This window comes from Nyctibius grandis, chromosome 1 (assembly GCF_013368605.1).
Source record: "Nyctibius grandis isolate bNycGra1 chromosome 1, bNycGra1.pri, whole genome shotgun sequence".
In the NCBI taxonomy this organism is placed as follows: Eukaryota; Metazoa; Chordata; class Aves; order Nyctibiiformes; family Nyctibiidae; genus Nyctibius; species Nyctibius grandis.
Window position 1 is genome coordinate 6,163,246 of NC_090658.1, and position 27,840 is coordinate 6,191,085.

A 27,840-nucleotide genomic window follows, 5' to 3' on the forward strand; every position below is an offset into this window, starting at 1 on the left:
AATATCGTCATTGCTGTTGTAGGAGCTCTTAGTTGATGGTGCGCTCCACAGCAAATTGTGTTTGTAATTACAGATTTCCTAACTTTAGGTTATGATTCTAGCTACTTGGAGAAGAGGCTGTAGCATTTAACACTCTCCTCCTTTTTGCTATTTCTTGCCTACTGCTTTTCTTAGGTTTGATTATTTTTTTGGTTAGGGGGAGGAGGTAGAGATCATTAGTAGAGCTCTAGACACTTGCCTTTCACTAAAATTAAAAACTCAATCCTGAAATGCTGCTGTGAGACCTTTTTTTAAAGAGAATCTGATGAGTCGTACGTGCCCAGGTTTTGTGGTGTTTTGAAAGGGCTGTGTTATATCTTATTATTTGCTCTTTGTTTTTGCATGATGGGGTGGCTAGTCCTTCCTTGGAGTTCTTGAACACCAAGAATACAATGTTTTACACTGTTATAAGGAACTGAGAGGTACTGTTGGTTTTGACTTGGTGGCTGCCATTGCCCTTTAGCATCTCTTCTGACCTAGTTCTAGCAGCTGCTGTTTCAAGAATTTCTGAGTTTTATCTCCTACTAAGATTCTTAGAGCTGTTTACTACATTTACTTCTATAGAGTAGCACCTTACTACCTGATTGAATTGGAATATGATGTCCCAAGTGGTCTAGAGCACTGTTCCTTACATTGTGTTTCTTGAAATTGCTCTCAGTAGAGTTGGCAGAATTTACTCTGATAAGATAAAAAAGTTTCTAGGGGTATTTTGTGCGAGAAAGAATGATAGTCGTGTGGCACAAGGCATGGTATTCCAGCTTCTGTCTGCATGACTGTTATTTGAAAATTCAATTTGCTTTATATAACTTTGTTTGCTATTACTGTGCATCTAATAAAGGCTCTAACTTTCAGCTTTTTCAGAACATAGTTGAAACATTTTATTTACATTAAAGTCTATTTTCAGTATTTACTTGCAGAATGGTTCTCGGTTCAAACTCATTTTAACCTGGTTACAGTAACAACCATTTTACTTCTCACTGTTTACAATCGTTTTACTGTTTCTGTTTCTTACTGCTTGGATATTGATATGATATATAGAAAAAAATTATTGAAGTAATAGAGAGTTTTCCTTGAGCCAGTATATGGAATTGTGCCCTTGTTACTTTCACATTTTCTCATAGTTGTTTTGAAATCTCTGGTCTCAGCATTTGGATATTTGGAATGGAAACACTGCACAGAAGTGTTTATTTAGTTCAAGATGATTACTGTTGAATCTTAAGATGATAATTATCTGTGCTATGCTGTGTAGTTGTAAAGTGGGTCTTTATCTTGTTTTGCACTTTTTTTGAAGTTAAAGAAGGATAACAACTGCATTATTAAATGTGTAAGTGTAGTGCCTGACAGAGACACACATCACCAACCCCACTTGTGTCCTGAAGTTTTGACAGCTTTATCACAGTACTTTACAATAACTTGAAGTATGCAGTAAGAAATAGGTATGTCTTCCTGCATTCTTGCTATTTTCCTATACCGTCTCTTATAAAATTGACCAGATTTTTCCATCTTATTCAGAGACTAATCCTTTAGGAAACTAGAGTGTAAAAGGCAGCTCTGTTCTTAGTGTTGTTTCTTGATTTTGAAGCTTGAACTGTATTGTTTGGGTACTCTATCTTTTGCCAGCATACTGAGACCCTTGTTCACCTGGTTTTCTGTCCAGTCCAAGTCTCTTCCTTGTCTGTTGCCTCTGTTCCCATTCCCCAACATTGTGGGGTTAGGTGGAAAGACTTTCTTGAATTTAACCTAATTTGCTACCTTTTGACAAGTGAATGTTTAGTTCCTATTTCTGTGGAGAATGATGAACTTTCCCAGTAGTTTCAGTGCTGTGACCATAATTGGTGTCAGTTTGGAGAAAAAAACCCCACACAGTTAGAAACTGAAATCAGTGTGGAAGGTGACTAGACCTGTGGTTTGGCTTGCAAGCCAATCTGAAGCTTGTAGTCCTTTGAGTGAGATACAGTGTTCTTCTGAGGGCGGGGAGCAGATCTTAGCAATTAATTGAAGGTTTCTTCTTGCACCCAAGGGAGGGTGCATTTAACTTCCACCTAATGCTTCCTGAGTTACTTGGAATGGTCTGGGACAGGGTCAGGGTCTGTGCAGCTAAATGTACCTCTCTCAATATCCCAAATTAAGCAATCTAAGTCCGGTTTGGGATAAGCAAGGGAAGATGGTGTCCAAAGTTCTTTACTTTTGTGCCACCACAGTAATGCTCAGGTCATGTTGCTTTATGTATGTAGTAGTCTAAAATTTTAAATATACGTAACGTATGTGTGTATATATATATATATTTATGTATATGCGCTCATACTAGGTGCCCCAGAAGCCATAGTTTCTTTTTTAAAAAAACAACCAACTAAACAAAAACCCCAAACAAACAAACCTGACTGTGCTTTGTTCTTAAACTGGTTTAAACTCTGATACTACTGCTTACCAAAACTGCAGGTAGTGAATGGGTGTCTCAGTTCTGAAGTTTGCTTACTGCTGCTTGGTCTGAAAGCAAATTTTGAAATTTGCTTAGTGTTGCTGAGCCCCTCTTGAGAGAGCATGATGGAGGATATTATTTCTGTAGGACCATTGATGTATGGAGGCTGTTGTGGGCTCCCTAGCTAGGTAGAAATGGAGTATCCACAAGACAGGAAAAGGGTTGAACTTTACGTAGAGAGGTTTGAGGACTCTCTTGACTAAAGCAGGTATTATTTCATGTATTAAGATTGTTTTTTCTTGAAAACAATACCTTTTTAGATTTTGTGTGTTTTCTTCCCTCTTCTTCATTCTTTCTTTCTTTAAGCTATGCAAAGGGATTTTATGTGAAGCTATTATTTTCAAAGAGAAACTAGGCCAGGAGCCATATACATAGAGACCAGTTGGTGAGATAGTGGTAAAGGAATATTCCAGGTTCAGTTTGCTGCTCTCTGAAAGGCTCCTTGAGGATAAGTCAGGTGGGTTTGTCTATGTCTTGGTACTGGTCTGAAAAATAGTTCTAATTTTGTATTTCATGTATTGGATGCTAAGTGCTTGAACAAGTCATGAGGTTCACTAAAAGAAACCAACACAGGTAGCTAAGTAATTCTCCTTTAAATAAGAGTTTTCCTTGGTTTTCTTAAAGCGGAGTATAGGGTTTGAAGAACAGCAGTAATGAAAAAAATGAGTAATAGATTTTAAAAATCCTTCTCTGTTGGTGTAGAGATCTGAGTTTTTCTATAGTGCTGATCACTTTTAATTGATATTTTTATAGGACCAGCTCACACTGACCTATCATGGCATCCAACAAATTTGTCATTAAGGTAAGTAGAATGTCATAGCTTTCATTTAAAAAAAAAACAACTGTAATACTGCTTAGAATGTGTGTATGTCAATTTTAGAAGTTAATGATGACGAGGTGCATCCTTCAGGCTTCTGGTCATAGTAGTGTATTTTGTATTGGCTTTCCTCTCTTTGGAAGGAAACTTCTTGAATCGCTGCTGTATCAAGGCAGAGTGTGTCTGAGGTCAGCTGAAGATTAAAATAGTGTAACTAAAAGTGATTAGTTGTGTAGTTAGAATTAGAAACTGCATGAATTCTCAGTAAAACAGTATTTGCTACCTGAAATAAAATTTAGGATTGATTCTTCTCTTACTGTAATCTTCCAATATTATTTGTGTACTTCTCAGATAATCTAAGAGTTCCTGGTTTAAGGCGTAGCAATGTTCTTAAACTATTTATCACACTTGACTCTTTGCGTCTTTTTTTTCTTCTTTTCCCATTTTCAGGGATTAGTTGTCTTCCATCCAATAAAATGCCATTGCAGTTTATTTTGCAAAAAATCTCTGACTTTGGTTATGTATCTGAAGAGTAATGCTTTCCAAAATGTTCTGTAATAAAAATAACAGTTCATAATTCTTCTACTGTAACTATATCAGCTTATCAAGAAATAAAACTAATTGCTCAGTAAAAATTATGAGACCTCCTCTTTTGGACCTTCTCTCATTTCTGTGTTCCTCTATGTCTAGGGTAGTTTAGGTAATGCATGCATTTTGAAGTGATTAGTGCAATATATTATTCTCTTGGAAATGTTTTTTTCCAGGAATTTTCTTAACAGAAGAGACTTTTTCCTCTGTGGATAAGCTTGTGTTTTTTGGAGGGCAGCTACAAAAACCTTTCTAACTGATCAAGCTGTAGAAACTTGGTTTTGTGGGTAACCAACCTGTTCAACGAGCAGACCAAACACTTAATTTCTGTGTGCCATGTGTTCTTTTCTGAGGAAAACTACTGTCATTTAGTGGGATGTTTGCTTTAGTTTTTTTACTGTTTAGCATGATTGTAAACCTTAAATTGACAGTATCATGTCTATACTATTTACTGCTTCTGAACTGATATAGGAGTTAGGAGAAACATCTTTAATTTTGAGCACATTTTAGCTGATACTCTGAGTCTATATGCCACTGATGTGGGTAACAACAGGAGCTGAGGCTGAAGGCATTGTTTTTCTCAGCTGAGAACTCTTGACATCATCGATATTAATGTAAGTACCCAAGAAAACAAGTGGTGTGGCTTGAGACACCTTCACTAGATAAAAAGCCCTAAGATATTTGATTACTGACCTGCAGTATTACAGCTTGCTGATTCAGCATAGACACTTCACTGGTATTCAGCATGTACCCTGGCAATCACCAAGTAGTTCACCATCACTGACTGTCTGAGCAAATGGATAGGTTCTCATTGACATGCGTTTGTAGGTAAGCAGTATCATATATAGAACTTTTGAGAGTGCCAATGAGATGCAACTTTATTTTCTTTCTGGTGGTATTTGAGAAATGAGGATAAGATTTTGTGTGTACTGGATGCTGAAAATTAACTTTGCCTTGACTAAAATGTCTCAAATTTATAATGTAAATATGTGAAAAGCTGATTGGAATTCACTTTGTGCACAGATGCGTAACATTTTCCTTGTTAGAGTGGGGATTTTGTGTGTGAATTTTTGCTTCTTTACCTTCACTGGATTTGTATTTAATGTGAATATTCCCTTTTTAAAGACTGTTCAACTTTCACATAAATTTTTCAAGGAAGATCCCTGTGCAGAAGATTCTCCATTAAAAGGCAGAAAATATTCTCACTCCTCTCTGCAGAGGGAGTATAGAAAATACTATATTCTGACTTTTAGATTCCTCTTGTTTGAAATTGATAGGGGTATTTTACTGAGTCTGAAAATGTTTCTTGCATGCCTCATCTTCTAGATTCCCTACTTGTTAAGTTTTTATGTTTTCTAAGTACGTGTATGTTAATCTTTTTGGTAAGAGAGCGAAAAGTATGGCTTATCAGTCTTTCAAGTCTTAGCTGACTGGAACGTAATTAAGAGGAAAACACCTATAATGTCTTTAATGGCTTCTCAACAACACATTTTATACGAGAATCTCTGTACTGCCAATGTAATGGTCAGTTATTTTCGGTAGAGGGAGTAGTTGGCCTATTTTTGCAAGGCGATCCTAAGCTTGTTTTATGGGCAATTAAGAGCGATTGAAATAAAATAATTGATGCAGTAAAATAGCTTTAAACCTTAATGCAAAAACTACAGTTAGGTCCTAAACACACTGTCTTCACTTGCCAAGTGGCTGGATGCCATAGTGTCGTGATACGCAGTAGATAATATTTTATGCAAGTTAATTTGATTAGCAATTTTCAATTTTAGGAAATATTGATATGTCATAAAGTGCTGCATGGTAAAATAACCCCAAAATAAGACATATGAATTTAATTAAGCTTTCTCTGTGTGTTGCTAAAATATTTTACTGCTGTTCTGAGAAATAAATCTTAACTTTAATTGGTGAGGCTTAAAGCAAAATCATGAACTCTATATGGATTTAAAAAATAATATCACTAGGGCCATGTTTAAAACTTTGGACAAACTAGAAAGAATTGCTCTTCCAGAATTGTGTAAATTGACTTTATTCATGCCAAACTGCAGAACTAAATATAGTAATCTTTATGGCTGTAATAGAAAAATTTCATTTACTGTTTTCTGCAATTCGTTCATTTGCCAAACGCTGAAGACTTTAAGTTGTTACTACGTTTCAATAGCTCAGCTCAAAGGGAGGCTTTTTGTACTTTGTCATTTCCTACTTTGAGAAATTAAGAGCTCTGTTCTGTCTCAGATTTGTAGGCCCTTGCTAGCACATATCTTAGATTAAGATAATTATGGTTTCAATGTTCCCTCTGGTCATCCAGCACATTCTGCAGTCGATTTTTCAGCAGTGTTTCTTCTTATCAATTTGAATTATTGCATGCTGGAAGTGTGTATGAAGCTTTTTGGTCCTTCCTACTGCGAACTTTTTGCTTGTTTTAAATTGCAAGTTCCTTTGAAGCAGCAAGCATATTTTTCTGTTTTATATTGGGAACACAGATGGAAGTACTGGAAATGATTGGACAAAAAAATGACAGTACAACTGTAATGTGGTCAATTTTCCCCTTCATTTTGCTTGTGTTTGTATCCTTTTTTTATGTTGATATATCTTAATGTAATCATTAAGATATTGATTTATAACCAAAGGCATCTTAACATCTGTCTGCGTATTTTAGAAGTGCTTCATGAAAGAAAGTGTGCATAGAAAGTATGTTGATTATAGGCCCTAACAGTAGGTAGAAGGAAATGGAAAGATATTTTCCTGTCAGACAATAAGCTACTATGTACTTACAGCGCTGTACGGGTCATTTTAGGGTCTGCTCCCAAACTTGTAGAAGGTATTATTATCTTTGGTCTGGAATGAGAAAATGAGCAGTTTATTTTGAAGGGACGTTTTTTGATATTTCCATGTGCGTTTAAATATGTTAATAGGTTTCTAATGCTAAAGCTTCACCATATCTCTGGCCTTTCCAGTGCTTTCTTTTCTTCAGCTACTGGTTGAAATTTAATACAGTGGTAGTATGTTGACAAAGGTTTCTGATCAGATGTGTCTGCTTCAGTGATTCTTAGGTGACATCTAAGTAGGCTAGACAGATTGAAGTTCACATTTCTGTGAAGTGGGTCCATTGAATTAGCTGATCAATATTTCTATAAATATTTTGCCCTGTGAGAAAGCAGTGTGTTTGCTGCTTCTTGCAAGTTGTTTGGAGAGAAAAAAAAACAGGGAGATTAGTAGGTCTTATCTAACTTTTTAATTTTCTCTGATCCCATTTAATGAGTAATGGAGGATAGTAAATGCATTTTATGGCTATATTAAGTGTATAGATACATGAATACAGTGCTCTCAAGAGGAGAGTGAGAATAAGGAATACTGTTTGTGTTTAAAATAATTTTTCGTATGTTGTGACTGCTCAGAGTTACTACACTCATACTACAGATGCTTGTTTTACATATGTAGTTTTGAACTTGTTAGCGTACTGATTTCTAGGTGGAGAGCTAGGTTTTTTTAGAGTGCTTAGTTAAAATAACTAATAAATACAATATTTTCTGATGTCCGTTTCTTTTTCCGTATTGCAAAGCAAAGACATTTGTATGTGAAATTCTGTAGGTGCAGTATTTACAAATGTTTCAACAGAAACACACTAAGATTAAGTTTTCTCCAGTCAGATAGAATTTGTGAAAGTTCTCCAAACTGATTAAGGGTTGTTGCATTTCACATGTACTGGATGTTCTTATATTTGCTTTTTGGTTCTTTAAAAATTAAGAAATAGCTATATTAACCATTTAATGGTGGTTTGCTAGGGATGGTGTTCCCCTAAAGCAACAGTGCTCACAACAAGTGTAAATACAGGTGGCTGGAATTGTTATTATCAAGTAGCATTATACACTTCACTCAGCTGTGATGTGCATCTCTATATGAATGGGTAAAATATGATACTTGTCTAAAAGGGCTTAAACGTCTTAAGAAGATAACAAGGGACTTGGGGGAAAAATATGATTTGAAATAGGAAGTAGAAAACAATAATAATGGGTGGAGGGACATCTATTTAGTTCTCTTAACTCTGCATTTAATTCCCAATTTCATGGGACCAGATATGGAATGACTAAAGTGATGAGTAAATAAGTTCCAGAAGAAAGAATAGAGGAAGCTGGGAGGTAGAGGGGGGAGGAAATTAAGTGTATGGTCTAATTCTAAACCTCCTGGAGTCAATGGAAGTTTCCTCACTGACCTCAGAGGATTAATTTTCAAGCCTAGGGAAATGATGAGTGGATGAAGAGTTGAGAGATTAAAGTGTTAGCAGAAGGAGAAAGGAATAGGAAGCCAGAGGGATAAATATCAATAGTGGAAACACTGCTTTCACGGGGATCACTTCAAATAAGGAATAAAAGGATGGTTCAACTTGCATTACTTTTTTTGGTAATTCAAATAAGTTAACCTGATTAGTTTTAAAAGTTCCAGTTGTGGCAGAAAATGAGGCTTTTGCTAGTTGTGAGCACTATACTACTGTGACAGTAGTATGGGATTCTAAATATACACCGTACCAAGTGATACTAATTTTTTTTAGACATAATTAATTCAAAGGTGTAACCTCCATGATAATTGCCATGTGCCTTATTTCTGACCAGCACTACCATATTTTACACCTCCACTGTTCTGCTTCTTGGAGGTCTTGGTGGTATTGCCTGCTTGACCCCTGAGTCCAGCAGTGAAGGAGGAAGGGATGGGAAATTTAGAAGCAGACTTCAGTCTCCCTGAGTCTGGCAAAACATCAGGGCTTAGCAGAGATGCTGCATGGGGTCACTGAATGTCTTTAGGTCCTGGGAGAGGCTTCAGCTTGCGCTGTAGGTGAAATTCTTCAATTCTTTCCAGTGAGTTCAGATGGAGGTTAGTAGGCTGGGAGGTAAAGGAATCCATGTTTCATATAGTACCTGGTAATGTCATGTACAAACAGTTCAATGATGCAGTTTTTACTCTTGATGTTAGTATCATGAAAATTTAATATAATTTTTTATTATTTTAAGTGGCCTCTCCCCGCCTTGGACAATGTAGATGGATTCTGATATGTGCAAGTTATCTGAGTATTTAATGTATAAGTATGTTCTGACTGGACTATGGAGTAAAAGGGAGAAGAGAGACTGACGACGCATTTTTATTCTTTCCTTGTGTTTCATCCATGTGGTTCACAACTTCCTTAAAAGGAGTCTATTTTTAAAAGCAAAATTATGGCTTGGTTTCAGTTCTCAAATAAGAGCTTAGTTTCTGGACATTTTGTGTTCACTGCAACACTTAGTCAACCGTGACTTGGCAGTATTTTTCTTGACTCAATAGCCAAACTTTTCCTTAAATAATGGTACCAGAGGACATGGCACCCTGTTTCAGTATTCTGCTGCAGTCATTGCTAAGCATGAGCACTGATGACGCTCAACTATTGTGAAAACCCTTTAAACTGCTGATAAAATGATGACTCATGGTCACCTGATGAAAACAGATTCATTACCATGACTCCAGAAACTTTAGATCCCATGTAAGTGTTTCACTTCCCACACTAGTTCTTCTAAAAGGGATGATGATGCAGTTATTTTCTAACAGTTGACAGCTGCTCAATTAAGCTGTGACAATGTGGTTGGCAAAAACTATAAATTCCAGACTTCTAAAATAGTAGTTTAAGGAACTAAAAATCTGTATGAGCTGTGAAGAAGTCACCAACATTATTTGCAGTGTTACTTGGAATGTTTTCTAATCAAATTATACATCTTAGATTTCATTTACCACTACTGCATTAAGTTATTTTTGTAGTGGATCTGACCAAAACCTCACTGAAGTCAATGGGCTTTGAATCAGAGCCAGTAGAAGTATATTGGCAGCACACTGTAGCTTAACTAAGGACATACTAATTTATTTCATCAAGAGCCTTCGTCGGTTTGATTTATCTGTCTTTTTTTAAATGCAGTCTGTCTATGCCAATGTCTAAAGAAGTTATGTTGGAAAAATATTGAGAAGTGATACAGCCAAACAATAAAATATAAATCAGTTTTAATTTCAATATGAAAAGAGTAAAATGAAAACCCCTGTGTTGCCAACTTGTGATTACCCAGGCACTGTGAAAAGATGGATAAAGTGAAAACAGAATTATGAAAAACCATGAAATTAGACTTTAGATGGGTATGATTCTATGTGATAAAGCAGAGAAAGGTGCTCAGCAAGTAACTGAACATAAGGTAGTGTGGAGTGGTACATTCGCTCTTAAATGATTAGGAGTTCCACTGGTCATTTTTGTCTTACACTAGTTTCCCTCTTTTGACTGGAAATATTTCTAACTTGAAATGTTATGAGACACCATGCTTAAGAAAATAAAAATATTATCAAGTTATTTCAAATGTGTGTGATTGAAACTTTTGCTAGAATTAATAATGTTGGTGTGTGTAAGGGACTGATAGAAAGAGAAAATAATATTTTTCTTTTTGAACAGATGTTGACTAAGTAAAATCTGTGCTTTAAAATTTAACATGCAGACTCCTACAGGGTTTTTTTAGTTATATCTCAATTTCTGTTTGGTTTTTCATTTATTTTCTAGCTGACTCATTTCAGACTTAGATGATGAACATCATGTATTTATCCTGTGCTAAAAACTGGGACTCATCTGGTTTGAAAAAGAGTGGTCTGATCAGAATTGAATATTAACTTCAGATATTAAGAAAAAAGGTAGAAACAAGATAAATTTCTAAGATGCTATAATATCAGTCATACAAACTATGTCAACAAATTACCTATGGGAAAGTCATGGCTTATTTGTTTATTTGCTTGTTTGTTTTATTTTAATCCCCAAATCCCTCTCCACCATTTTCATTACCACAAGCAGTGTGGTAATATCACTAGTTTCCACACAACAATATGTGACACAGCCACAGAACAACATTTTCTCAGAATTTGCATATTGTTGGTGACACTGTCCTCATTTTGCTCCGAAAACCTGTGCAGTAATTAAACTAAGCTCTGTGCCACGTGCAAGGTTCACTTTGCACCGCTCTGCTTAGTTTCCAGGAAGTAGTAAGGTGCCTGGCATATCTGACACCACTCAGCTGGTGAAACAATAGTTTATATAAGATACAGTTAAATACAACCTTTCAAGTTCAAGCCAATATTTTCCTATTTTAAACTTAGAGGGTCATCTTTGTTCATCGAATATACCAGTAATTTAATAGCCCTCATAATTAACCAAATATACATGGTTGTGGTTTATCCTGTTTTGTATCATACAGATAAAGGCTGATAGAAGTGTATAGCTCTGAACGTAAAATATTTGCTGAACTAAAGAGTTGGGAAAGAGCTAAGTCTTGGGCCATTAAAGAGGATCTGTTCAATGCCAAGATCCTAGGATTTGACAGTCGGTAGGGTCATGGAGTATATAACTTTCCCTTCTTTATTTTGACATTCCTATAGTATAAAAATAGGAAGGAGAGTAATATAAGCACTGCCATAGTGCCATACCATTGCCATAGTAAGGTAATCTTCAGCAGTGGAAAACACGCTTATAAAGAGTTATTCCCTTTGTGGTGTTGTCTGTAAGTCTCTGGTTCTTATTTTGCTGGGTGCTAAACTGTCACGTAGTCACAATTCACGTCTCAGCGAATTGACAAACAGTTTAGATGATAGGAGTAAGTCTGACATGTCAAAAGTTGAAAATGAAGCCCACAATTTAAAAAAGCAATCAAACAAGAACATATTCTGACCTCAAACAAGTGCTGAGTACTGAGTGTTTGTAGTATAATTTGAAATAGACTGAATAGCAGTGACTGGTGATTAAATCATCATTTGCTGCCACGGGCCTCCCAGCGGAGAGAAATCTTACAGGAGGATTGGGAATAAAAGAGCAACATTCGTTTATAGATTTATTCAGAAAATTGTTAGAATTTGTCATTAGTTTTAAATCTTTGTGTGTCAATTTACGCATCCTTCAGAAAACTGAATTGAATATTTTATTTTGCTTTTCTTGTTTGGTGAAAACAGAGGGTGCTGTCTAGAAATGACCTTAAAAGACTTAAAAAAAAAAAACATTAAGGAAAATGTTTCTTTGCCTATATCCTTTCTTCACCCTGATAATTCGCAGGAATTGTGATTTGATTTGCAGAATGTTTGGAAGCTACAACTAGGGGTACTTGCTGATTATGAACTGAAAAGAGATTTAATGACAGATGCCCAGCATATTCTTCATAGTTTAGAAAACACTTGGCTGATATGAAGCCATTTTCTGTAGGGCTGTTAGAGATGGTTCATATGTTGTCATCGTTGTTGTTTAGGGAGGCCTACGTTATTAAGCATGTAGGAACTGTTGGGATTTAGTCGGGTTTTGTAAATTCCTATTTGAACTATGGTACAGATTTTGGGAAGGAAAAATCCAGTGAAGAATACAATAAAAAATATTGTAAGTTCAGAAGTGAAATTATATTCAGATATCGTTAGAACCTACCTTTTGTTAGAGTATCTTTTGCAAGCATCAAGAAATCTCACAGTATTTCAAGCTGTACACCTAGAAAATCACTTCAGGCTCTGTTGTTGGTAGCCAGTGTTGTGACAGGGTGAGGCCACTGTTACTCACGTACTGTTAAGAGACAGCATTCCCACTCCAAGCAGAGAAAATGAAGGTGGCAAATACAATTATCAGATTTATAAGTTGGCCAGGCCACTGGATCTGTAACAAATACCACTGATGATCAGACTGTTAAAGCATAATAGAAAGTTTGATTGTCACAGTGGACTACAAATTCAAAACTAGTTTAGGAGAAGATACTTCTGGAATTACCAGCAGAATTGCTTGTCTTGTTCCTTGGAGACCCATGTGTAAGCAGATGCTCGCCTCGCATTTTATTGCTCTGCTAATTTGGTATTCCTCCTTTACACGAGATACTAGGAATCAAGTTTGAAGTTTTGAAGGAATGAAGTATGAAGTTTGTTTGTCAAACACTTCAGCTTTTTTTATTAAGAAGAAGAAAGTGGAGAACTTCAGTATCACCATTAACTCTGAGCTGTGGGCTCTTACATGGAGCTTTTTGAAATGATGCCTAACCAGTAATACAGAGCTGTGCCTACTCTTCAGAGTACAGTTGTTCCTGAAACAACTTCAGCTCCTATCCTTCTCCTGAGTATTTCTATTCCATGCAAGAAGGGGTTGTGTCCTTAACACCAGACTATGTACATACATACTAGTGACTTGAAATTGATGCAAATGGTAGTTTCAGAATAGGCAACATAATGATATTTAAGAGGGTAAACTCATTCACCATGAACATCTACTTTAAAGTAATGCCCACGTCAAAAACTTCTTGGCTGCTGATGGCTGTTGTCATACTGGTACTTGATTTTGAAATACTCCTACTTTCTCTTTGGATTGCCACACAGATTTAGTGGTTAGACCTTGATCAGCAAGTGGCACGTGTATTTCTCTAATTTGACCATCTGCAAATCAGTTCAGTGATCCTCAAGTTGTTTAGATTAGTTCCCTTGTCTTTTCAGTAATAGCTTGGATCTCTTCAAAATGTCAGTACGCTACATGTTTATTAAAGTAGTAAAACGTTAGTCCAAATCTATTAAAATATAATGTCATTTAAATGTGATGCTATATATTATCTTACTAGTGTGGTGAAAAACAGCAAGGTTTTTTTCAAATGGTAGTTCTGTTGTGGGCTGCGTGATGAAGGTTCCCGCATATTTAAGGTGAAGATTCCAGACTTTTCCACAAAGTGAAAAGTCTATGAAAATTCTGTTCTGTGAGAGCTCATTCTCAGCAGCGAACATCTCCCTTGCTTTTATTTTCATGTTTATAACAGCACCTTATGGGGACTTACAAATGGGACAGAACTAGGGAAAGAAAGTGAAATGAGAAGTGGCAGGGTTGTGGAACAGGCTGGGGAAGGTCAGTGTCCTACGGGGGGAGCAACTTGGGATAACCTTTCACTCGTGTAACTGCTGTTGAATAGCAAGGGGTGTATGTTTAACTTTTAAAATTGCAGATAAACTGCAGATTATAAGCATGAAAATGGAATAATGTACTGTTAATATTCTAAGGAACAGATTGCACGACAACAGGTAATGGGATTGGAATGATTATGCTGCTACCTCAATGGAAAGAAAACCTGTCACTGGATACTTGGGTGTTCTGGAGTTTCCCTCTGTGACTTCCATAGGAAGCTTCTGCAATCTGGTTTCATATAAAATAAATTCTTAGGCCTTTCTTTGATGTTTACAGCTGTCTTCAGCCAATCCTTTAATGTTTCTGGACTAGAGCAAAAGTGGAATGTTTACAAATAATTCCACACTGAAGAAATGCATAGCATAAAGCTTTATTTAGCTAAAATGAATAAATAAACTGAACTCTCTGGTAAAGAGTCCCGTCGTGGTGGGATGCAATTCTTGCTTCCTCCTTTGATGGAAGATAAAGCTGGGTCTGAGGAAGTTTGGCCTGGCTGAGCAATGCTGTAAGAGCAGCCGGCCCTGAAAACAGGGCGATGATAACGTTAGTGCTGGCGGGCGCTGCTCTGGGGCCGCAGGTGCCGCAGGCGGTGACCCGGGTGGAGCGGGGGAGGCTTCAGCACCCGGCCCGGGCCGGACAGCGGCGCTGCCCCGCGGGCTCAGGGCCGGCCGCCCCCCCAGGCGTCCTCCGCACCCAGCCTGAGCCGGGGCACGCGTGGGGCTCGGGTCATGCTGCTTGGCTTCTTCCTCCTGGTGTAGGTTAGCTAACGAGTGCCCTCTTCAAGGACCCTCTTGGTTCACTTCGGTTCTGCCTGGTTACAGAGCATGCTGCTTCCTTCGAGGAAATTCAGAAGAACCCCTTTCAAGGGTCATTTACTGTTTGTTTTTATAGTGAATTACCCTTCATACATATTTCTTTTCTAATGACTTCTTGAGCATTTCTCTAATTTGGGAAGTATACTTTTAAAGACTTTTGGTGACATGTTTATTTTTCTTAAATGCTTATGGAACAGCAACACAACCTCACGAGGCATGTGTCCCCCAAATGAGACTGGAATGGTCCCACAGTGTTAATTCTGTTCATCCATTATATCTCTGAATTTTTCTCTTCTAACTTTAATCCTGTAATTTTAGAGAAGACGCTGTTTTGAAGAACCTTGCTTTCCATGCACACATTAAAAATATCAATAGGGTTATAAGCATATGGAAAACTTAATAGACAATTTCTCCTTCCCCCTTCACCTTCCCATATATGCAAATGAACATTAGGAAAAAACAAAAAGGCAGACAGAACCAGAAATCTGTCTGTAACCTTTTTACACCCCCATTCTTGATAACAACCTTGTACTTTCAATCTGTCTTTTTTTCCAATGAGATCTTAGAAATTTCAGCCATGGATAGTGGGGTTCACAGATAGATGCTGGAAAGATGATGGCCTCTGCTTTTTATTGCTGGCTGTGGGATGAAATCGCAATTAGTATGAAAAATATTGAGAATTCATGCAGTGAGTGATTGAAGAAAATACTTTTTGATTTATATTGCATACTTGCCTTTTAAAATTGTGTGTTTTATTGCTAGACATAGAATGGGAAGATGGGACAGTTCGATACACTTTAGCTATGGCAACCTTTAGATATACGTATGTGAATGGTAAAGCTACTAATTTATCTCCCTGTGTTGCAGATAGCTTGCATCTTCTTTTCCCTAATGGTTTCACAGGGCTGTCCTCAGTAAACCATGAGAGCAGTAGGGCTTTGTTTTTTATTAAAAAAAAAAAAAGTTACCTGTAGTTGCAGAAGACTTTCCAGGGATTTCTAAGTAAATGAGCAACTGAATTTATAGCAAAAATTTGCTGTAAATTTTTTGCAGCAAAAATTTGCTGAAAATCAGCAAATTAGAGATTTAACACATTCATGTACTAGAGTTGTGATATAATAGTTGCAATAAAATTAGAATATTTTAATAAATCTTATGTGCTAAGAGAATATGAGTGAAGTTACTGTAGCTTCAGAATGTCTTGGTTTTTAATGATGATGATGTTTGTTATTTTTAATTTCTCGATTTTTTCCAAATTCTTTTCCTTTCTAAACAATGTAAAGGGAAGAAAAATTAACTTTTGCGAAAAGAGTTCTCTCTTTACTTTTTGAAAAGCTTTGTTTCAAGTTATTTATTAATTACTTTTAAAAAAGGGGGTAAAGATGTAGGTTTATGTATGTTGTAATGCTCATTTTAAGAAACTTAAATCTCAACGTTTCTAATATTGGCAGTCTGGCATTCATTGTAAGTATAATAGGTTATTTCATGCTGCTTCTCTTTATATTCATGGCTACGATACTGAAATGTTAAGACCACACACAGACAACAAGGTCTCTAGCCACTTACGCATGTAAACAGTCTGGCTTTTTACAAAGTGGAAAAATATTTCTTGTGCAGTATTTTAACATGATCAGCATGTTGAGGCTCAATCTGCAACTGTGTCAACATTTCTTTGGCTGTAACCATTAATTCTGTAGCCTCTTGATAATATGTAAAATGTGAAACTGGTTTGTTTGCTACTGGGATTTGTCAGCAATTACTGTCTGCATTTAGCTTAGTACTTTCAAATAGATAATAGATCAAAGAATTATTTTGCATCATCACTCTGGTTTTAGTAAAACAAAAGATTTTTTTTTTTTTCAGCTGGCTTTGGGCTCTTTAAAGGGACAATAGAGCAATAAATTTCATAAATATTGTTCCTATACCTGTTTGATGTTAGCAGGCACAGGTACGATACATTAAATAAGATTCTGTAACTACTGTTCGACATGAGTTTAGCTGTAGAGACAGGAACATACATCTCTCTCAGGCCTCAGTTATCATGAGACCTGGCATGGCTTCAACATAGCTAGGATTTTTTGTTTTGTTTATTTTTCTGTAATTAATGCATGTTTTCAACATTCCTATTACCATTAGGAACTGCAAGTGCAGTGGTCATGTGTAACACCATCTAAGCGCCATATCATCTTCATCACAAAGAAGTGTGAAAACTACAAGTTCTGATAGACTGTTCTTCATTTGTTTATAGTATGGAGCTAATGAGAGTAAGATGGCATAAAAGCATTTTTATAGACATAATATATACTCAAATAATAAATATTTGGTTTTATATAGTGTCTTGTAGCTCTGTTCTCAAAGTCTTTATTAATATATTTATGAATTAGTTTCAGTGTATATTTGAGGTTTTGCGGGTAACAAAAAACCCCAAACAAACCCCGAAACTTACTACACATAGCTGCAGAACTTTGGTAAGGATTTTTTTGTTTACTTAGAAGTAGGCTGTATAATCACTAACTAAAACTTGCCGCTGCTCCTGAGAAGGTTGCCATTAATTAATTCCGTGATCTCAGGGGCACTTTGTTAAAATATTTCACCTGAGCTTTTCTTACAAGTTTATACAAATCTGAAGGATTTGTTTTCCTACACGTATTTTATTTAAGAGATAAAAAACCCAGCATAGTATAGAATGCACACCAATCCCTAAAACTGCCACTTTAAAAATCTCAAAATACAGACAGAATTGCAGTATGGATGAGCTTATTGGGAAGGAATTCAGTTTTAGGAATAATCAGCTGATAGAATAAGCTGTTATATGAAACTCTTAAAAGGCAAACCTGAAACCTGTGTTTTTAAAGTCACTATTAGAAAGTATTTAATAAATGTGTGACTATTACTATAGGAGGTTAGTAAAGCTTTCAGTTTGTAGATCACTCTCTTTTCATTTTTAAGACTTCAATGCTCTTTGCTGCTTAAATTCTGTTGCCATTACTGAATACCACTCAGACCAGATGTTTTGCGAATGGTAAAACTTGAATGAATCTTTTGCCCAGTAAAAAGCAAACATACCATTCTCCCAAACAGCATATGAACAAAGAGAATCAATGTGTTTCATCATTCCTGTTCAGCTGTCTGGCCCAGCTTCATTTCCTTTGATGGAAAAATGATAAATATAAATTACAAAGCGAGGCAGCAAATGATCTTTATCTGTTAGTTAAAACTCAATTCTTGATACCAGTTTTCTTTTTCAAGATTTTAAACATTTAACTTCAATTGTGAATTTTGTGCAAAGAATTTTTTTAGTACAGTAATTGGAACAGAATATTTTTTCCAGAATCAGTAGAACTTCTTTGAGCTGCATGTTATGACATAGTACAGGAGCTCCTTTAAAACTGTTAATATCCATTTTGTTGGTCGTGTCCCCCCCGCCATCATGTTTGGCCTCTTCAACATCTATACGTACTGTATAGTGTTTATATGTTTCTATATTAATGTATATATTAATACCTATATTAAAAAAGTTAATTTTTTACTTCTTTTTTTCCCTGCAAATGGCAAATTTTGGCCATATCTACCAACTATGCATTGTAGTTTTTTGAATGGTAACAAATCACAGGCTTTAGGAAGCGACAGTAGTTGTAAGTTGAGTTTTGTGCTGAGCCCTTCGCCATTGGTTTGGAAATCTCCTCACCAAGTTATACACATCTGGGAAAATCAGTTTACATTTATTCAGTAGATTCAATTTGTAGCTAAGAATACCCTCTACTGAGAGTGAATCTCCTGTGATCTTAGTGGATCCTGCCAGGCTGGAGATTAGAAGGGTGAATATGGAGTCTGTTGAAATTGAAAGTAGAGTTTTGTTAAACAAAACAAAACAAAAAAACCTGACAACAACAAAAGGCAAACAAACCAAAAACTGCCGAAGATCCTTGTTATTTATGGGGCAGAGGCATGAGAATGGGCTACAGGGTTTCAGTAGTTTAGGCAAGGAACAGAGACTGACTGTTACGACAGCAGTGGAGCAGGAATGAGGAGAAAATTAATGATGGGCGTCAACACTGGAGCAGGGATGTACAGGTGGTGTCAGACTGAAAGCTGAACTAAAAGGCTGAATGGAGAGAAGGTTAGGAACAGGGCAGTAGGGTCCTCATTGCCCTTTCTTTTTCCAGAGTATGGAGCAGGGGGTGTAAAACAGGAATGGCTTGATAATGAGATGAGGATTAGGAGCAGTAAATGATACTCAAACTGGTGGAAAATCTTGAGTGACAAGATTAATTGGTTGAAAGACTGGGTTTTGGCAGCTTGAAATAGGGAAGAGATTAGGAATATCCAGATGCTGGAAAGTGTCATTTTTGGGAGATTATGGGCACAATTGTCTGCTTTATAGTTGCGCTCTCCTTTGCACCCTGGAAGGAAAACCTAGTGCCTCTGAAGTGAAACAAAGTCACAAAATGTTTTATCCTTGTCCAGTACTAATGCAAAGAAAGGATGAAAGTTTACTGTAGGTTAATCGTATTGGTTCAATTGGCGGAGACCTCTGTGGTGCTTCCAATCCTGCTAATTTCCCTGTGGGAGTCAACATGTCACCATATGGCAGATTTTCCTTAATCAGTTTTCCACCTACACTTACCAAGGTCGTATTCGGAAACTGTTTAATTTAACAAAGCTACCTGCAGTCATCTAGGAGCATGTGTGATGTCCTTGGCCTTTTTTGAAGTCTTTCTGTGGTATATTGTGATTATGTTTTTAGTACATCGCTGCTTCACCGCGTGCGTTTTTCTTATGAAGAGATGAACAGTATCTGTTCTGTAAGGCTCGAAAACATAAAGTTCACTACAGTGTGGTGTTCTTACAGGAGCGAGTGTTTAAAGGTGAATTTAACTGGAATATAGGTGAGCTATTCCAGGAGTCCATTTTTCAAGACTATTAGAAAAGCCAGACCTGTTCTTGAACATTTATCTCCTAGCTATTCCTACTTTTAAGCAGTTAACGGAAGATAAAATAAATTTGGATAATCTCCACATCCTCAGTGGTATAGAACAACACTGCTTCTTTAAAAAAACAAATCAAACCCCTTTTAAAACAGAAAATCTGTATGAACAGGTTTTTTATTTTGATTTTATTATGTTTTTGTCATCTACTGCTATATAAAAGATGTAACATTTTATCCAAAAAGTGTATATTTCTCTTAATGGCTTTTAAACAGTTGTATATTTGCCCGAATGTTTCAAAAATGCTTGGTTGATAAAATTGCAGATTTTTTGCAGGTTGTTATTTTTCGTTGTTTTTCTGAAGCATCAAATATAAAATTTTGGTCTGTGAAAGACTTTTCACTGAATACTACCAATTAACTTTTTTTTTTTCTAGTCATACTTATTCAGCTATTCATGACTTATTGTATAATTTCAAGAAGATGTAACTTTTGTTAAGCTCAGGATGACTTCTTATCTATTAATTTTTAGTGTAACTATTTCAGAGTAATCTTCAGCCTAATGAAGGGATGGTTGAAGGCCATATTGAAAAGCTTTAAAGGCAGCAAGATTTGGAGCATCTAGCACTTTTATCATGGGATAATCATTACTAGTAATGAATTAAAATATTTACACACCCTGGTCTCTAGTGCTCTCTTTGATGTTAATGACTTTACAGTAGATCACATAAATTCATGCTTGGTGTCAGACAAGGAAGGAAATATTTCCTCTTCATTTAACTGTGTCATTAGCAACATAGTAGGTCTTATTAGTCAATTAATAACATGTATTTTTGCTGTGTTTGCTGTATACAAATTCTTGTCTTTCTGTCTTTTTAAAAAGCTCTGTGTGGACCTTTGTTATTAAGCTCAAGCAAAAAATAATATAAAGATATAAATACATGGCTATATGTAAGTATAATGAAGCTTAACAACATTTTTGGACATGTTAAAGAAAAGTTCTTTTTTGTTGTCTTCCTCTCACTAATGTGAATCAGAGAAAATGGACAGTGTGTTCACTTGTTCCTGTCTCTGTGGTACCCTGTGTTCCTGACATCCAGGAACTGTAATCTGTCATGTGCTGTCATCTCTGTTTCTTCATTCCTTTTAACAAAGACAGCTGTGAGGCTAGCATACTATCAATTTTTTAAATTAAAAAATAAGCTGTTGCTTTCCAAGGGGTAATTCCCTCTCAATCTGTAATCTAGGGGTTTTTTTCTGTTGAAATCCATGGAAAAAAAATAGGGTTTTTTTTACTTAAATTATAAATCGTAAATTTATATTGAGCAACTTTTTCCTGCGTTGGCTCTTTAAAAAGATACAGGCATGTAGGAAGTGAACGCTCAGCCATAGCAGTCTAGCTTTGCAGATATTGTTAAGATCCATAGCTGGCGTAGTCTTATCAGCCGTTGTCTTTGGTAGGTGATTTTTGCAGCATGTCCGAGTTCATCCTTTGGTTTTTGCTCCTATGATTTTCACACTTAACAACTGTATGACAGCTGTAGCTTTTTTTTGAACCAATGAAATCACATATTAGTACCATCTATCATCACGTATTTTAATATAAAATTTCTGACTACTGGTAGGCATTGCTTAATAACATCAGAAGTGTTATTGCTGTATACAAAGAGGCCTTTCCATCTTGTCAGCCTTTCTTTTGGAACTTTGTGAGTTTCCAATAACATGGGTACAGGTGAATATTGTAACAGGAAGAAAAGAAACTTTCTGACCTGTAATATGATCTGTCTATTGGAAGAATGCTTCATAGATCTGTTTATCTACTGCCCACAGAGGGTAAAACCTTTACACACGATACTACTGTTGCACTGCCTTTAGAAGAAAGGGGAAGTATATTCTCTAAAAATGACCCTGAAATTCATGGCTGAATGTCTTGAGCAAAATGCAAGTGGATTTATGCTATCAGAGCTGATTGCAAAGCTTTAAAATGTTAGAGTTGCGTGTTTTCTGGGATTATTGTTCATGTTATTTAGCTGTTCTAAAAATTTAATCAGGAATGTGAAACTTCTACTGGATCTGCTTGTTTTTACGTATCGGCAAGTTTAAAGATCCTGAAGGATAAGTTTTGTCCTCAAGTACAAGAAGTTGTCTCTAAGTGTGTCTATAAACCTTTTCTGCATCTATGCAGAAATGTTACAAAGGCAAAATTTGACCTTATCTTTTTAAATCTATTCTTTTCTGTTGCTGCTACTATTGTTGGTATCCTTTGTTTCTGTAGCTGAGATGAATTTTTTGTAATGACATTTTAAAAAAACTTTTTTCTTAAGCAGCTGTAAGCAGAGATACATATGGGAATGTTATTTGTTAAAAGGGATTGTGAAAACAAGGTAATTAAACATAATGCAGCATTATAAAGACTGTAGTCCTAAAAAAACTGCTTCTGTGTTATGCCAAATCTGCCTTTAGTTCTGCTGTTTCTATATAAGTAAAAGTGCTATTGGCAGATATGGTTTACATATACAGACTCATGGAGAATTTTCTTTTAAAACCTCCAACATTTTATTGTAATACTAAACTGCAAGAATATTTAAAGCAGTTATTATTAATTCCCCATGCATATTGAATGAGAGTGTTTTTTAAAAATCCCTGGAAAGCAGACCTAAATACAACTCTCGTAGCATTAAAACTTCAATGGAAAAGACTCTGGCAGGTTACATTTCTTTCATACTTTTGTGTTTCCTTTGAAAGAAAAACTTTCCCAGATGGTCATTGCAGGGTACTGAATGTGACCAGTAATTTTGTGTAAGCATTTAAGTTCATAGGCCCTGTCAGAATTCTTTATTTGGGTATTGGATTCTTTGCAAAGGGTTTTCATTTTTTACCACTATCTTTACACTATTAAATGAATGCAAGTTGAGGGTAAGATTATCTGCAAGGTCATAGTGAAACTTAAAGCATGATGGACAAAGTATACTTACCAAGGTTGGGACTAGAAAGAAGCACACAAAGGAAAGTATATGGCCGTACTGATAGTTATAAATTAAGTGTCAAGGTTTCAAATCTGGGAAAGTATCATCAGAATTTATAAAGTTCTAGTTAAATAGTCCATTCTCCTCACTTCAGACATCTGTTACTGGTTATTGTTTGAGTGACCACCATGTACATTATACAAAAAGGAATGTGTTTTTTGTAAGATCTCTGCTAATGTGGCAGATGAAATCCCAGTGTTTGATAGCAGTGCCAAAGGGCAAAGAGGTGCTGAACAATATTCCTCATCTTTACCATAACTTTCCTTCCTGGAAAAACAGGCTTTGACAGTGGGAAAATGAAGACGAGATAAGGAGAGGTGGAAAGAGGCTTGGGAACTGAGAGTGATATAGACCAGAACTGTACTTCAGCAAGCAGGGGAAAAAGTCTTCTCTTAGGCTGATGCACCAATAATTATTTTTTTTGTTGATTACAAATTTGAGTTATATCTCCTTGCTATGGTAATAAATTAAAAGGACTAATAAGTTAAACAGTTGTTTTTGTTGGCACGTAGTGTAAACTGGGCCTAGTTTTTAAAGCTCTGGCAACTGATCGTTGACTTTTTTTAAAGAAAAATGCACTATTTTTATTAATGCAAAATGCTGTATCACTCTCAGAATTTCATTTTTCAGAGGAGCAAAATCAAAACTGATGAAAATTCTTTAGCTCTTGTGCGATATGAAGCAGTTGAGTGATGATTGTCTTGTTTTTATTGATTATGAGCATCAAATTGCAGTGCAGCAGGTAGCAGTGTTTGTTGTGTGTAAAGTGTTTCTTTCCCTCTTACAGAGTTAAGCAGGTAGATACAGGCTATGGAAAATTAGGTGCACTGCAGACATGTTAAGTACTTCAGCTTTAGTTTTCCATTTTAACATATTGCTGGATGGACATAAACATTGCAATTAAGCAAGATTTAATTCAGCTAGGTGATACTCATTATTAGGTGGCATGCCTTACTTTACTGAGCTGCTTTCTTCTGGCAGTTTTACTATAGCACTCACCTGTTTAGAAGATGCATTAAGGAGGAATTGTGACCTTGGCGCAGGCATGGAGAAAGTCTTGAATGATGAACTTAAATTCATTAAAAATGTCATAAAGCATTAGGAGACCTATGGCAATTTTTTTTGCAATAGGATTACTGAAGGAGAAAAAGGATCTGATAAATGTAGAAATATATGTATCTTTGGCTAGAAAATGATAAAAAATAAAAAAAGTTAAGAGGCTGTTTTACACAAGATTATCATCTTATATACACAAGGTGGGGTTTTATTCAGCAGTTTGGTTCAGTATGGGGGGAATGTGGGAGACGAGTGAAGCAGAATTAGTCTCCTGCGGGAGAATGCACTAGCTTGAGCATGATTCTCTATTTGTCCCCAACAGGAGAGGGTACTAAGGTGCATTTGTAGAGTTTTGCTATTTACTAAGATGTTATTAAAAAGCCGACATTTTTGAAACAGATACATTAACTTTGAAATGTAATTTTCCAGTTTTATAGTGTTCTTAGCTGCAAAAGAAACAATGGGTTTTAATATAGTTGTCTATTTTAGTGAATTGGTACTCTGCACTGGAATAAGTACACAGAAAGCCGGATTTTAGCATATGTGTGAATAATAAACTTGGGCAAATCTTGTTCTTTTTAAACTGCCCTGGTTCCATGTGCCTCATTTGATAGGACTAGAAGGTTGTCAGATCTATGTCTAACATCTGTAGCAGGCCAATTAGCACAAACTCCATTAAGGCAGACTGAATGGATATACAGATTTGTGTAGTACATTGGGAAAAAGTCAAAACACCCATTGTAAAGGGAAGTCATGCATCACAGCCTCTTGGCTTCTTTACAGGAACTGGTGAGTGTAAGGAACGGGGAAATCTGGTTACTATAACCCACTTAGATTCTCCAGAAGTGGTTGACAAGGTGCCTCACCACAGTTGCTTTAAGTGAGCTGAAAAAGGAGGTCCTTACATAGATTACCTGACTAAAGGATAAAGGGAGATGGAGGCAGTACGGGAGTCATACAGGGTACTCTGGGGCGGACACCGTTTGTAAATGACCTGAGAAGGGAGCTGAACAACAAAGGCTTACAACGATGTATTGCAAAAAATCTCAGGCTGTTGACTGACTGGTCAATAATATGACAGATGAATAGGTAAACGCCGTGCATGTGGGGAAAGGGAGAACGGTTCCAAACTTATGGATACAGGTGATGGGTCCTGAACACAGGACCACCACACAGGAATGACTTCTTAAAGTTTACAATTTCTGAAAGCATCAGCTCAATTCACAACAGCATTTTAAAAAGCAAAGTCAGTTCAGGGAATTAGTAGGAACAGAATGAAGAAAACATAAGTAATACCATCACTGTGGTACAAATTGAGGGCACATCAACTTTTTAAACCCTATGTATGCTTATATAGTTCTTAGTGAAACTAAGAGAATTGGTGAGAGGTGTGGAACTTCTCCAGTATAAGGAACAATTTAACACATTTCAGCCTGGAAGAGCGAAAGCTGGAGGTGGGTGGGTGGGGAATCATAGTGGTCTATTAAATCATGGATGGTGGGAAGTGATAAATAAGAAATTACTGTTCTAATTTAACAATGGAAGATACTTAATTAAAACAACATGGTAATTTGAAATGAACTAGAAGATACGATTCCTCATGAACATGTGATCGGTTTGTGGGACTGCTTGCCACAGGATATTGTGGATGCAAAAATTCGTGCAGTTTTATAAACTAGTTTAACAAATTCTGGGAGGAAACAATCACCGATGACTTCTAAATACTGATACAGCCTATGGGATAAAACCCCCCAGAATCTCCTGTTGCTGAATGCCTAATACATCTACTGAGGAAAGTATTGTTATTTGCTTGTCTTTTTTAACCTTTTCCTATAGACATCTACTCCTAGTTGCTGTCAGAGCATATGGGTCATTGTGGACCTTTGGATTGACCCAATATAACTTTTTATGTATTTAAAGTGTACATTTTGTTACATAAAATCAACACTATTTATCATTTTAAGTGATTTTAATGTTTTCCACGTGTGTTAGGATTGCTGCTAATTATCACTGGAACTTGACTTTTATAAACATACTTGTGGAAAATATTTCCCACATATTCCCAATTAGTAACATAATCCACGGGAAATTTGAAAAAATTGGCTTTGAAATTTAAAGCTTCAGCTTTTTTTAAATGCATTCCCAAATATCAGTTGAAATCCTAGGTACTGATAGTCTTTTTTAACATTGCTAAAATTACGTCCTTTTTTACTTTGAGGCAACAGCTTTTTTGATCTCAGTGAAATAGATAAATATTTTTTGAGAATAATTCAGTCCTCCTTGTCCCCACCTCCCCTGCTTTAAAATAGGACCTCTCAGACATCTTGAGAGCATGTTGTTTCTATTATACTTCATAAGAGGTGAAAATGAGCAATGTGTTACGCATACTGTCTGTACATTTCATTAAAAACAAGTGTTTTCCCTTGGGTTTTCATTACTTGATTGACCACATGTGAATATAATACCTATCAATGCACTTAGTGTGAAAAAGAATTATAGAAACTGACAAAACCAGTTACAGATTAAACTATACTTGTGTAAAGTATACACTGTTTCTGTGTCCATTCAATGTTTGTTTTCATGTTAAAAACAATTGCACTTAATTTGGGTTTTCTTTTCTCCTAGTGGAAAAGACTTCTGTTGATTAACTTAGTTTTACAAATCTTTAGAAGAAAAATGGCTGGCAATTCCCCTCCACACAACCTGAGAAACTGTGTTGTAGAAAGAGGAATATTTGCAGAAGGATTCACTTTTTTTTTTTTTTGTTACAAATTTTTGATGTGCCTGCTAGGTGCATGTAGATACTGATTGATATGTGTATGACCTGATGCTGTACACACCTGCCTTCCCTATAGGTAGGTGATGTGTTACTGGGTGCTCCGAAGGCCTGATGTTAGAACAGTCAGGTGTACTTTTTCAGCTGCATCTGATTTAAGTTAAGGTCTAGTCATCCACCATGTGCTGTTCATCGCCCTATTCTCCTACCAGAGGTTGCCACTTCCTAAGTTTGCTAGGAGAGATATGGAAATAGTCAGTCCCTATTCTGTCAAACTCGGTAGTTTTTAGTATGCATTTTAAAACAGATGTTGTATCAAAACTGGTTTAGTTAGGGGACAGTTTCACCTGTTCTGGAAGCGGTAACCTCTGGAAGAAGTAAGACGGAGGCAGAATGGGCAAGGACAAACAAATGGGGAAATAGCTTCCTTAGCAGGTTAAGTTTTAGTCTAAGCAGCCTTTCTGGTGACAAACACCTCCACCAGGAATCAGTGGTACATTTCGCACCTCGTTCTTGCTTGTCGTTAATCCTTCAGTGTTCAACTGTGTTGATATTTTACATATTTTTATAAATGACTTGTTGTTCCTATTCCTTTTGTACCCATTTTTCTACTTATGCAGAAAGTCTATTTATTATATACTTTGTTCAGTGCCAGATGAAAACAACTTTTTCCCTTGGACATTAAAAAAAAATTATATTCCCTTTGCTTTCCAGCTGGTAATTCCTTGAGGTTTCTGCTGATCTGTTTCCATTTGAAATACGATATATTCTCCATCCATTTGGTTCTGCTTTTTCAGCAGTAAGATTTAGAGCATCACTTGTTCACTTGAAAGGCTCATCTGTTTCTTCCCTTGTACATTTCTAGATAAAGCATTGATTATTTTGTTGAGCTTTCCTCTGCTTTATGTGGACTAAATATGCTCCCACTTAATAGAAGGATTTTGTCCAAAGGGTGTCACTTTTGTAATACGCCTTTTTCAGAAGTGAATCACTTTTTTTCTTACGTTATTTCTGAAAAAGCTTTCATGCAATTCTGAAACTTTCCTGGCTTAGCTTTGTTTCAAAGACACATTAGTTCAAACGCTGAGTTAAAAAGTACTTCTTTTACGCACTTGGAAAATGTAACATTTCAACCACTTAAGCAAATTTAACAATATTAAGAAATCTGGCTTGCTAGTCCTTTTGTGAAAATAAAAAATACTTTTGCTTTATGTATTTGTCTTAAAGTCTGAGCATGTGTAATCAATATATCTTTAATCTGTTAAATTATTTTGGCATAAGGAGTTAACATCTGCAAATATTTTATATTGAAACATGGACTGCAGATGTTTGGTTTGGTTTTCCGTTGCCTCCTGCTTC

At 36.1% G+C, this 27,840-nt stretch overlaps 1 protein-coding gene across 5 annotated transcripts in view; it reads left to right on the forward strand.

Annotated features, from left to right (window-relative positions):
* Window positions 1-27,840, forward strand: part of SLX4IP (SLX4 interacting protein) — a 79,701-nt gene that overhangs the window by 3,000 nt on the left and 48,861 nt on the right. For 4 of the 5 annotated variants that reach the window (XM_068403568.1, XM_068403560.1, XM_068403582.1 and 1 more), the window contains one exon: window positions 3,272-3,320. The exons of the other annotated variant lie outside the window; for it this stretch is intronic. In XM_068403568.1, the coding sequence (XP_068259669.1) occupies window positions 3,294-3,320 (27 nt within the window). In that variant the 5' untranslated portion in view covers window positions 3,272-3,293. The remainder of the gene's footprint in view (window positions 1-3,271; window positions 3,321-27,840) is intronic. 5 annotated transcript variants of the gene reach the window in all.